The sequence below is a fragment of the Haliotis rufescens genome, unplaced genomic scaffold (genome assembly GCF_023055435.1).
Source record: "Haliotis rufescens isolate VD_foot unplaced genomic scaffold, xgHalRufe1.0.p SCAF_19, whole genome shotgun sequence".
Taxonomy (NCBI): domain Eukaryota; kingdom Metazoa; phylum Mollusca; class Gastropoda; order Lepetellida; family Haliotidae; genus Haliotis; species Haliotis rufescens.
The window spans coordinates 15,295,069-15,307,641 of NW_025963879.1; the positions used below are offsets into that span (position 1 = coordinate 15,295,069).

The 12,573-nt window shown below is 40.2% G+C and overlaps 1 protein-coding gene across 1 annotated transcript; it reads left to right on the forward strand.

The window, feature by feature from the left end:
- Positions 1-1,536: 1,536 nt before the first annotated feature.
- LOC124148237 (GTP-binding protein Rit2-like) lies at positions 1,537-6,872 on the forward strand. Its single transcript, XM_046519226.2, has 4 exons — positions 1,537-2,190; positions 2,848-2,933; positions 4,698-4,884; positions 6,235-6,872. Exons 1-4 carry the CDS (start codon positions 1,683-1,685, stop codon positions 6,504-6,506), a joined length of 1,053 nt encoding a protein of 350 aa, XP_046375182.1. The 5' UTR covers positions 1,537-1,682; the 3' UTR covers positions 6,507-6,872.
- Positions 6,873-12,573: the final 5,701 nt, after the last annotated feature.

The window sequence follows — 12,573 nt, forward strand, 5'->3', positions numbered from 1 at the left end:
CAAAGTAGTGTTGGTTACAGACAATGGCTGCTGTCCACTGTAGAAAGTAGGCTTAAAGACCAGTTTATACAGAGATAGCACTACGATCAAACCATGTCATCAAGAAGAAAAATTGTACTCTGGTATCAAACCAGAAATTGGCATTGAACCGTATAGTTATAAAGATAATACAAACATGTTGCCATTGACTAAGGTTTAGAACTAGCAATCACTCTCTACCTGTTGAGAGGGAACGATGGATAGATTTATCCTATGTTGATAGGATCTGTCCATTTTGTGCTACTACTGTCGGTGACGAGTTTCACTACTTGTTTAAGTGTACATATCTGGAAACTGATCTTCAGCGCTTTCTTTAAAAGGGGTATATGTCAAGCATGATACTACAACAACAATTTTATACTCCTAAGGTCTCAGTGTTAAGAAATATCAACAGATTTGTCTCCTGTATGCTTAAAATATTCTAAAGTAAACGCTCAAAGTCATGCCAATGTTCTCTATTATTCAAATGACTTTCTTGTATTTACGTTTCACTGTGAGTGGTTATTTATTGTATAAACAACGTCACGGCAATGTCACAGCGATTCGAACCCACGATAATAGGTTCCTGGCGTACCCAAGGGACGCAACTCTGCAGAGCGCCTTAGACGACCAGGTTCTGACAATATGTAAATTGGTACCTCTGTGCTTAGCATTTGGCGACGAGTGTTTAGGCGATGACCCTTTAGATGACAATGCCAACTTACATTCCCAACATGTTAAAATAAACTTATTTTTATTTCAGGCGACACTGTTTTTGGACAATGTGTAAGTTTTATATTTTCAAATACATTAAAGCATATATTTTGAAAATGGGAATACATTTTTCTCCAATCACGCAATGCAAGGAACAAAACGAGGTTCACGATCTAATACTAATATACTAAATAAATATCAATGTAATAGTAAATATATTGATTCAAATCCGGACAAGCACCACTTATGACAAACGTACTTACAACGGGCCGCCCACTGCCACCATTGGCAACTGTCAACTGTCAACGTTATTTTTGTCTACCAGTCCAGATTTAATAAATGCGTATAATTTCAGGTTCTAGTGGGAGCCGAAATGTTATTTTTCTTACGTCTTTTTTTACTAACACATGATTGATCTAACAATCCAGAAAGACGCAAGTGAATGTGGAACTATGTCGTCAGTATAAGTTTTTACACAGGTGCCTCGCAAAGCACGTGTTTTATTTCAGTGTAAGAAAACGTGAACTGTGGAACCAGGAACAGTATAATGTCTACTTGGGAGGGGCTTATAATTACAAAAGCGACAACAACGAACGCCGTCATAGCTGCTGTTGACCTTCAAATCGGGAGTCAAATTGATTCCGAGGAAACGATTGCGTGACATCTGATGATAGATTGGCAAAGCGAAGATGTGGTTTTAGGTGATTGGGTTCTGGTTTGGTCACGTGGGGCTCGCCCTCGTGCAAAGTTCTCAATAAAACCATCGGTGTCCACTGGCATTGCCGCATCTTCCCAATGCGCTAGCTCATCTGCTGAAACGGACACTGACTATCAGCATTTGTGAAGAAATCACAACACTCCTCCGGACTTCAGTGTACAGTACTATAGTGAATGAGAGCCTACTGTAGTTTTATAATTTATTTTCTTATTTGAAGAATTTATATAAAAAAATGTATTTCAACGACAACGATTTTGAATTTTCGTCAGAGCTCCATACCAGATGTCAATCGTTCAAGCACAAGTCTCGCTCCCTGGTTCGACATTGTAGGAACCGAAGCCTTCGACATGTCTCCAAGGCATACACCGTACCATGTTCATTTCCCGACATATCTGCTTCCGATGACGAGAGCCGATTATGTCGGGTGCGATCTTTCAAGACGACATCGAAAGGTATTGTAAATCGGGGCGATTCTTTTAAGAAACGGAGCACGAACAGTTTAATGTCAGCTGGTAGTATCCTTGACAACGAGAAACAAAGGCTTACAAGCACTTCGTCAGATGTGTCGGATATTTCCCAATTGTCAACGATGAGCATGTGCACGACACTCAGCATCGGATCCTCCATTGCTCCGTCATACTACAGAATAGCTCTCCTCGGGGCCAGCGGTTCGGGGAAGACGTCGCTAATAAGACAGTGCCTTACATCAGAATTCACAAGTTCATACGAAACTACATCACGTAAGAACACTTCTATAATGTCACTGTTTTTTACTTTTTTATGGAAATGTGAAATTAATAACTTATGATAATGATGATGATGATGATGATTATTATTATTGATATTTCTAGCTGGTGTTTAGCTGTACGTAGATGATAATAGGTTTGCGTGTCAGTGAACTGGAATTATCTCCTCGATGACCATCTTGTCAATTACATGGTGGGTCTTCAAAGGTCAATGTGCCAACGGTGGCACCAGTGGTAGACGTATTGTATTTTTATGAAACCAGCGAACACGTGGCATGACAAACCATGGGTACAATGTTGGTCAGGTTTGGATATGGGGTTCGAACCTAAGACCAAAAGCACCTTACACCGAGTGATTTATCGCCTAAAGTCCACTTGTGTCTCCACTGTGATGAACACGATGATATCATCGTGCCAAATTGTATAACACTCATTATGTTTGAGTTTATTGTAATCGGTTGATGAACCCTGTGAATCAATTCAACATCTACAACAACGCCAGTGAGTGTAGAAAGAAAACGGTGATTATTACATGATCACGTCAATTGTTTCCACGCGATTCATCAATATGTTTGACAAGCCGAATGTTAACTCATACTAACACTACTTTTACGTCATAATTTGTTCACAGTTAAACTTATTTTGTTTCAGATGACAGTGATATTGAAGATGACAACACGATGTGTGTGGTTCTTGATGGAGAAGAGTCAATGATTGAGCTTGTTGATGACCTTATGGTGAGTACTACGTATTCAGTGTGTGGTTTGGTTTGAGTTAATTTAAATATAAATCAACTACTCACTTAGGAAATATTTTAAAATATGTATGTTATCAAGTCTTGTGCTGCCATGCTACTACCCGACACGGTCAGAATCCACGCCGTCGGAGTGTGAGGTGAGGTGAGGTGAGGTGAGGTGAGGTGAGGTGAGGTGAGGTGAGGTAAAATGGGGTTTAACGTCCAAGGTTATTGTCCTTTTATAGCGTGGTGCATGCACGTTTGTGTGTGGCTGCTTCTACTATACTGATGACGTTTATAGTGCCAGCACACTGAGATACCATGCCGCAGTTTAACATGAATACGACACTCAGGCACATTATACTGACTCCGACTTATAGTGCTAGCACACTGAGATACCATGCCGCAGTTTAACATGAATACCCCACTCAGAAACAGTATACTGACTCCGAGATGACCAATCCTTGTTTTAGCCTCTTAATGCCGATCGCCAAATCAACAACAAGTACCATCTTTAACTTCGTTTGGTATGACTCGCCCGGGGATCGAACCCCGGAACTTCCGCTCCCCGGGCGGACGCTCTACCACTAGACCACGGAGGGGGTCTTCTTTTGAGAACACAAAGATATTACGTCTACATTTTGTGACAATGGTAGCATGTAGTCGCTACAAGGCACTGGAACCAATGGTTTATTCTGATACGCAATCTCCCAGAGTTAATGAGTTTTAATGGCGATTTTAGCAATATTGCAACTACATAACGACAGGGTCGTCACACCCGTGTTGGGAATCGAACCCAGGACATCGGAGAGAGGAGTCAACGCTGTAACCACTAGGCTAGGCCACCTCCCTCAATCCCTGGGAAGGATACGACAAGAAGATTATACTGTTTCTATTTCGGGAATCATTCACTGTGATATATTTCTGTATTCTTACCCAATTACCATTACTTGCAATTTATAGACAGTATCCTCTTAGGCAGTACTCTGAGCTTATTGACCGAGCCGAGTAATACGTGAAGCAGCGACATGGATGCCGCTGGCTGTGTGTCACTCTGCGTTGCGCCAACGTTCCTGGAAATATATTTTCGCAGAGTATGAACACAAACTTATTAACATATCATGAAATATATTTCAGACAAATCGTCGGTCACTGCCTTGTTTACATGTACTAGATTAAAGACATGTAACATTTAAACTTTAAGGGAACTTGGCTCGAGTAAAATGGCAGTTTCAGCAAATGTTAACAGAAATCATTTTTGGCCAACTCAGGTTTGATTGAACTGTTAATTGAACAATATCTTACGTCAAGGCAAACAGGGTAATAATTATAACGCCTGAATTGAATGAGTGAGTTAATTCGGTTTAACGATGATTTGAACACTATTTCATTTGTATCATGACGTCTCACCTTAATGTGGGAGGAAAGCCCAAAGTGATGCAGGTCTCAGACATTCATCACTTCTGTGAAACCCACGAGCACGGGTATGGTGATGACAAAACTAGACACATAATCGGGGCGAACCGGGATTCGAACCCACAATCACAGGTTTTTGGTGTGCCCCCTGGACCCAACTCTGCACAATAGACCTGAATTGATTTCAAATGATACTGTTCTACGAAAATGTGACCATAGGCTCTTAGCGCCAAAACAGGAAATAACACTTTCCGTGTTTAGTATAAAGTTTTTAAAAACCTTTTTCTGTAGATTATGAAACAAATATTACATGAATATATATGTATGATTATCTGTTATTAATCCACAGCTTGGTGAATGCGAGGCTTTGAGGGTTGATGCATATGTCATCGTTTTCGACGTCACGAGCACGTCGTCGTTTAAAGTCGCCACCAGCGCTGTGCGGCAACTTCGAGTAGAACGGGGATGTGACCGACCAGTTATATTGGTAGCTAACAAGGCGGATCTAGCCAGGCAGAGAAACGTCAAAACTGCAGGTAAAGGGGTTTTTATAACTCATTTCGTCAGTTAGTATAATTTATCCAATTGGTAAGCGTCGATGGCTATTTGTTTTTTCTACTGTTCATGTTGGTGTAGGGTGAAGGTAGGGTGTGATGAAGCTGAGATTGCCCTTCGAGACTAATAACGGTTTTTTTTCAACGCCTGCAACGCGTTGTGAGTCTATGCATGCTACAATCAATGTGTAAAGTCGGTCAATGTGTAAAATGTGATTCACTTAGGCAACCACTTTTAGTCATTTGGTGATAAAATTAAACAAAAAAATGTTATCATAATAAAATAAATGGACAGATTTTTCGGTCAGTTTGTAGAATGACAGAAATATTTAAGCGTTTTGTAAATTATCTAAGTAAAAATTTCAGTCATTTACACATTGACTGTAACATATACACTTGGGCAGGAGTTAAGCTCTATTTCTTCAAAATTTTCGTACAATGTAAAGCTTTTGGACATATCTGCATATGACATCGAGTGATGTTTAGCTTCTTGCCAGGTGTTTATAATACTTTCGAATTCCGATTTATATTTTATTCAAAAAAATGGCAATTTGCTTTTTGGAAAATTGGAGACTAATTGCATTCTTTAATTCAGGTTTAATCGGGTTTGGGGTTTCTTTAAGTCTAAACTGTTCCCCCAGAATAAAGAAGTTATAGTTGCAAGTCCGAGATGAAGGGAAAGCGATAGTGATGAGATGAGTGATTGAGTGAGTGAGTGTGTGAGTTCGGTTTAACGCTGCTTTTAACAGTATTCCAGTTATATCGCGGCGTGTCAGCTTAATGTGGGAGGAAAGCCCGAAGTGATGCAGGTCTTAGACGTTTACCACTTCGGTGAAACCCACGAGCACGGGTATGGTGCTGACAAACCTAGAAACATAATCGGGGCGAACCGGGATTCGCACCCACAATCATAGGTTTCTGGCGTGCCCAAGGGACGCAACTCTGCACAGCGAATCGCGGCGCCTTAGACGACTGGGCCACCCGTGCACCCGAGTGATTGAGTGAGTGAGTGAGTGAGTGAGTATGGTTTTACGCCGCTTTTAGCAATATTCGAGCAATATCACGGCGGGTGACACCAGAAATAGGTTTCACACATTGTACCCATGTCGGGAATCGAACCCGGGTCTTAACCACAAGTGATGAGATGAATAAAAATCATATACAACAAGTCTAGGGTAGTGCCGGTATCAAACGTCCGTCACCATGCACCCCCTGCTAGAATGAGACGGTTATGTAATTGCCAAGGGGCTAGCAGGCGGCATAGGTTGTGTACTCCCTCGGTGAATGCACCATTATTATTATTATTATTATTATTATTATTATTATTAACAGATATCCGGACATTTGCAAGCAGATACGACTGCAAGTGTGTGGAGACGTCGGCAGCTCTCAACTACAACGTGGACAACCTGGTTGTAGGGATGCTAGCACAGATTAGAATCAAACTCAGCCCTTCAACCTCACCTGTAGCTACTCACATACAGGAGGAGGACCTCACCAAGAAGCTTCCAATGGACAAAAAGAAGAAAATACTTTCACTTCTCAGTCGCTTTTTCAAGCAGGCTAGACGTCGGGTTCGCTCATGCGAAAACCTGCTTCAGTAAGGATTTGGAGAACATCATTCTGCTCCACCCTCATCCCTGCAACACGCGCGATTACCTCAGAGGGTGTTATCATTGTGATCTCACAAACTCAACTCATGATAATGATTATGATTTACAATGTGTCGCTGAAGACAATGTTGATATCAAATTCTGCTGTTGGTAATTATAGCTAGGATTTGGACTGTGACGCTACAAACGATCGTAATGTCAAACTCTCCTTATGGCAATTGTAGCTAGGATTTGGTATGTGAGGTGAGGTGAAATGAGGTTTACCGTCGCGTCCAAGGTTATTGCACTTATATAGCGACGTGCATGTACGTGTGTGTGTGGCTGCTTGCACTGGTCCGGACTGATGCCGATATATAGTGCTAGCCCACTCAGATACCACACCGCAGTTTAACATGAATACCCCACTCAGACACAGTATACTGACTCCGAGCCGACCAGTCCTTATTTTAGCCCCATTAATGCCGAGCGCCAGACAGATTAACAAGTACCATATTTTAACGTCTTTTGGTATGACGCGGCCGAGGATCGAACCCCGGACGCTCTACCTCTAGAGGCGGACGCTCTACTACTAGACCACGGGAGGCAGTATGTGACACAACAGGCAATAATGATATAAGACTCCCCTTATGGTAATTATAGCTAAGATTTGGAAAGGGACACGACAGACACTTGTGATATCAGGTATTAGTCTGTGACACAACAGGCAATTGTCGTGACAGATGAAGTATATGCAATGACTATGCATAGCATATGCATTTGGATTTTATCCTTTTTAGTACATAATGTATATCACTGTTTATCACATATTATTACAAACCATAAGTTGGAATAAATCAAGAGTTCTATGAAGACATCCTGTTCATGTTCCGTCCATGTGCGATTATCTGTCAATTTGTACACTGAATAAGATGTATGTACCATCTTTGAACACTGTCTTAAGGATACCTGCTGGTATGGTCATGTGTGGCATTTCCATCCATTGTGAATCGTATATCTATTACTTATCTGTCGCCGATACCATACGGCACAGCCATGATATCACTGAACGTAATTTTCATGTACGGCGTTCTGTATTAAAGTGATTACTTCCATATTGCTTGCGACTTTCTTTTAACTATATATAACGTCACTGTATTGTAACCTTGTTGCTTCACGTTATAGATGTTATTGGACCTTCAAAATAACGGTAAAAGGCGACTATATGCTTGTCGTAAGAGGCCACTAACGGGATCGGCTGGTCAGGCTCGCTGACTTGGTTGATGCATGTCATCGTATCCCAATTGTGTAGATCGATGCATGATGTCAATCACTGAATTGTCTCGATTATTTACAGACAGCCGTCATATAGCTGGAATATTGCTGACAACAACAATATTGCAACAACAATCAAAATAACGCCCCCGCGGAGGGAAATACGTAAAAGGGCATCTTTCTTGTACATGTATCTATTAAGCATATCAAAATATCGAAAATATTGTGGTGAAATGGAATAGGGTTTAATGTCGCGTACAAGATTATTTCACTTGCATAGCTACACATATGCGCATGCACTACTGTGTGTGATTACCTGTACTAGTCCGGATTTATGCCAGTTTTATACATCTTTCCGAGGCAAGAGCGTCAACTGACTTTAAAAGTCAAGTTTCCACCCTGCCGAACTAGGCTGCAATTCCTGGGCTCGACCGTAGCGTAGCGACCTCTCCTATCGACCAATTAGCTTCCATCTCTCATATCACCTTATGGTTCCGGGGTAGAATAGGTCTTCAGTAACCCATGCTTGGAAGATGGTTTTATAGTGCACGCCCACTGAGATACCAAAACGCTGTTTAACATGGATACACAAATCGATATTCAACAGTTTACTTCGAGCCAACCAGTCCATGGTTTAGCCCCTTAATGCCGAACGCCATGCAAGGTAACGTCATATACCATCTTGTAACGTCTTTCAGTATAACTGGCCACGGGTTTGGAAAACTGACCTTCCTCTTTTCGGTTGGACGCTTTTTCTACTACACCACGGAGGCAGTTCACAACTCATGTGTTTAGAGGATAGCTACAGTGGCCTCTCGTACAATTATCTACCTTTCTGGTTTAACAATTGTTCATGGGTATGGTATGGTGCCATCCTAATCTGGTTGTTCGAACCCTTAAACAGATTATCCTGCAGCTAAGATATAGAGGATATTTCCTCTGTTGAGAGGCGCTACTCGTCACTCGATGAGAGAAACGTGATATTTCACTCGACAGATGAAATATCCTATTTATTATAATATGTTTTGTGTAGTTGTCTTCCGGAAAATATATAATTTCCTTACAAATGTAAAACCTTGAAACGTAAATTATCCCTACCTAACACACAGGGACGGATCACCACCCCTTGTATTTGCGACTTAGAAAATAGTTTCGTGATTGCAAAATTATAAAAAAATATACCCAAAAGTATAAAAAATATTTAGGGTCACGAAAATTCTCTTATACATAGATATGATCATATACAAAATCAACTTAAACAAAAACTATTCTTTAAAACTACGAGACTGCTGTTGGAAGCAAAAGAATACACATAGGTCAAATAACAAAAACGGTTCTTTGCGAAACGAACAGTCTCGATTGACGAGTTAAAGGGGAACTGGTCTGAAGCAATTCCCTGGGACTGGTTGTTACCTTTGTTTTTGTTTTTTCCCCGTGAGTACCCGGGTGATGCAGCAGAAATCTATACTAGTTCGATTCGCGACCTGTGCTGCGCCATTCGTAAGCGCATTTGTCACTTGTATTATGGTATAAGGGCGTATGGTCGCATTGATCAACAAAATGAAATACAGTTTTGGAAATAATAATTTCGGTAATGGTGACGAAGTTTTGATAAGTCACTTGCTTGGTAATTGTGCGATTTTCGTTTACACTATTTTGACTTGCAACACAAAGTAAAAATTTCACCTGAGCATTGCTTATTGTATCGCGTGTATATTTGTACAGTCAAAATATGTAAAAGTTTCACCTAGGATTTTTTTTAAACGCCTAAATATTCAGTTATTTTACAAATTGAATGAACAAATGTCCCTCTGTATTATTATGATAACGAATTCCAAACATTTTTATGTTTAATATAATCACCAAGTGACTGAAAGTGACAAGTGAATCACATATTACACATTGACTGTAACATATACATGCTTACAAAGGAAAAGACTTGTGAAAACAATGTCAATCGCGCATCGAAGAACTTCTCAACCAAGACGTAGGGGAACATGAATGATTCTGTTCAAAGCTACATCAAATGAACGAAAACAAAATGCAAATATCATAATTACATCCTGCTAAAGTTATATGTATAATTTTAGGCAGATTCATTGTTCGAAGAATGTATCCGTGAATATCCACATAAAAGAACAACATCCCATACATCTGCAGCTGTACAAAGAAGCTTATTGGATGTCGCGTGTCTCTGCAACAATCAAATATTTTAAAATATGTATAGCGTTTCGGGGGTATTATAACCCGTGTTCGTTTCTCAACAGATCACTTAGTTTGTTTCAGTTGTTTCACATAGGTGTCAAATCTCAAAGGTCAGCTGAGAAAGCCCACGTGACAGTTATTTTCATAATGTCCACGGTTCTTAAAAAATCCATTTGAGTTAGATAACAGTGAGCAATCATTCAACGTGTTATCGGTTAACCATTTGAACAAAGAATGTTGTTTTTTACATCGGCACTTCACGCCATGATATGAGTTTATTCAGTCTGCTTCAGTAAACCTACACATGTAAACACTTACTTTTGACTTATCCACTGTGCAAGATAACAGTGATTAATCAATGAACGTTTTTTTTCTGTTGATCCTTTGATGGCTAGGAATGATCTGTTGATTTACAAAAAGTAAATCAACTGATCATTCATCTCTTGCTGGACTGCCACATGCATATTACATAACACACATTTCACCTCACTTCAAACCTGGATTTAGATTGGATAATTACCCCAGACACAAGAAATGCCAAATGGGAACCTTTATCAGGTAATCTGAGTGGTGCTACCACTAATTATACCTGTAATAAATTCATTAACTGAGCATCAAGTGAATGACGACAAATACACAAGTGTAGGATTACACCAGAGAACATGGATGACAACAAGGGAGTAGTAATAGTTTTAACCACGCAATCCGAATATTGCCTCCAGGTATATTTAGCTGTCCTTGCAGACGGTAGCCCAGTCTCTTGTCACGCTCAGTTGCGTTGGCGAACAAATCGACTCACGGCAGCGAGTGAGCCCTGGCGGCCAGTGTGAGACAGCCGAGTAGAAGCCAGAGATCAGTGAGTGAATAACAAACGGAAAGAAGCGATATCAACTTCCTAAATGACCATCTGTCATTATTTTGCCTTGTCAATGCGGAACCAACGTTAAAAGGACGTCAACAGTTTGTTTACAGCCCAGAAACTTATGATAAAGGGAGATAATTTCAGGGGAAGTAACTCTTGCATGACACTAATTCCGTGAAAGCGTTATGTTCACTGCAGTGAAAATATCACTTTTCTCAACTTCAGAAAACTCAGTCTTTCATACTGAAGTATATAACAAACAAATATATCCACAAAAAATTAAATGTCCTGGACAGCGAGATTCCCTAGACATGTCAAGAAGCGATACGAATCTTTAAGGTACATGTATTTCAATTAGGATGGGTTTTAATACAAAACACATTTCTTTGCCCAACATTATAACGTAGCAATGTTCGTTTTTGTTATTTCGACTGCACAGTTTCCAGCACGTGGAAATAGACCAATGCAAACTACTCGTACATTTCTTATGTAGATCTATGCATACAGACATAGGACTGTGGCACAAGAGGGATGATTTCAACCTTCCAACAGTTAACTTTCCCCTGATGTCGATTCCCTCTTTCGCTGTGGAACCATCACCAGACATTCGGCCCAAGGACTAACAACAACCTGGAGGGTTTCCACAGTCGCCTCAATGCATCACTGAATCATCGTCATCCTAATCTCTACAGGTTCATCGAGATCATCAAGAAGATTGAGAAATCTGAGAAGACCAAGCTATCTCAGTTAGACCTAGGTGCAGCTCCACCAGCAAGAAAGCGTGTGTACAAGGAGATTGACAATCGACTTTCCAGACTGAAGGATCAGGTATCCCAGGGTGTCAAGACACCACTCCAGTTCTTGGATGCTGTTGGCAAACTTCTGAAGATGGATTAAGGTTGTGTCAGTGTGACAACCTCGATGTGAACTGTGATGTGAACTGTGATATTAACTTTAACTGAACTCTAAGTGGCGAATATGTTAAAACAATGGATTTAAGGGATGGATGAATTAAAATGTTGAATGAAATAAAGTAAAAGAGGGTATCAAGCATCTTGAGTCATTTCTTTTGTCTATGATAAGACAAGTCCATTTTCATGATATGGGTTAATTACCTGATTAACATGTGCAACCAGGTATGACATTGTAGTTTTAAGGTGTCTCACAACTGGGCTGTCTTACTAATGGGAGGAGACCCAATCAGCTACCACTAATAAGGTACAATCGAGTATGTGATTTCTACGTAGGTACCCAAGAACGCAATACGACTCTTGCTTAGAAGTTGTTGAAGCATTCAAGGCCTCAGTAAAGCTTTAAATAAGTATTATGGCAGACACGTGGAGGGCATTTCTAAATTTGTCCAAAATTATGTCCGCTGAAATTCGATATTTTGACTTGTACCATATGTTCCCGTATTTTATTTCGGGAGAACAATTGACTTGCCTTTGCATGTGTCGGGTGCCACCGGTGGGGCAAGACATATGCTCACCTTTTTGCAAACACCTGGTATCATCATTATTTGGTAGTGATTCATAAACACATGCTCATGGTAATGTCGGGCTAGTACAATCGAAAATGACTTTATAACTATATCAGTAGACATATTTATATCCCTGTGTAGTTTCGTGATTGTAATTTTTTTTAAAAATATACCCAAAAGTATAAAAAAATATTTAGGGTCACGAAAATTGGTTTTGCTGTTCATCTATTCAAATTAACTCACACCTTCAGTTAATGAAT

What these genes read in the sequence shown, in the direction of transcription:
- LOC124148237 (XM_046519226.2), top strand. Translation starts at nt 1,683, where the DNA reads ATGTATTTCAACGACAACGATTTTGAATTTTCGTCAGAGCTCCATACC. An exon ending in TTCATACGAAACTACATCAC is followed by an intron (nt 2,191 to 2,847) that starts GTAAGAACACTT and finishes ATTTTGTTTCAG; the next exon opens with ATGACAGTGATATTGAAGAT. An exon ending in AGCTTGTTGATGACCTTATG is followed by an intron (nt 2,934 to 4,697) that starts GTGAGTACTACG and finishes ATTAATCCACAG; the next exon opens with CTTGGTGAATGCGAGGCTTT.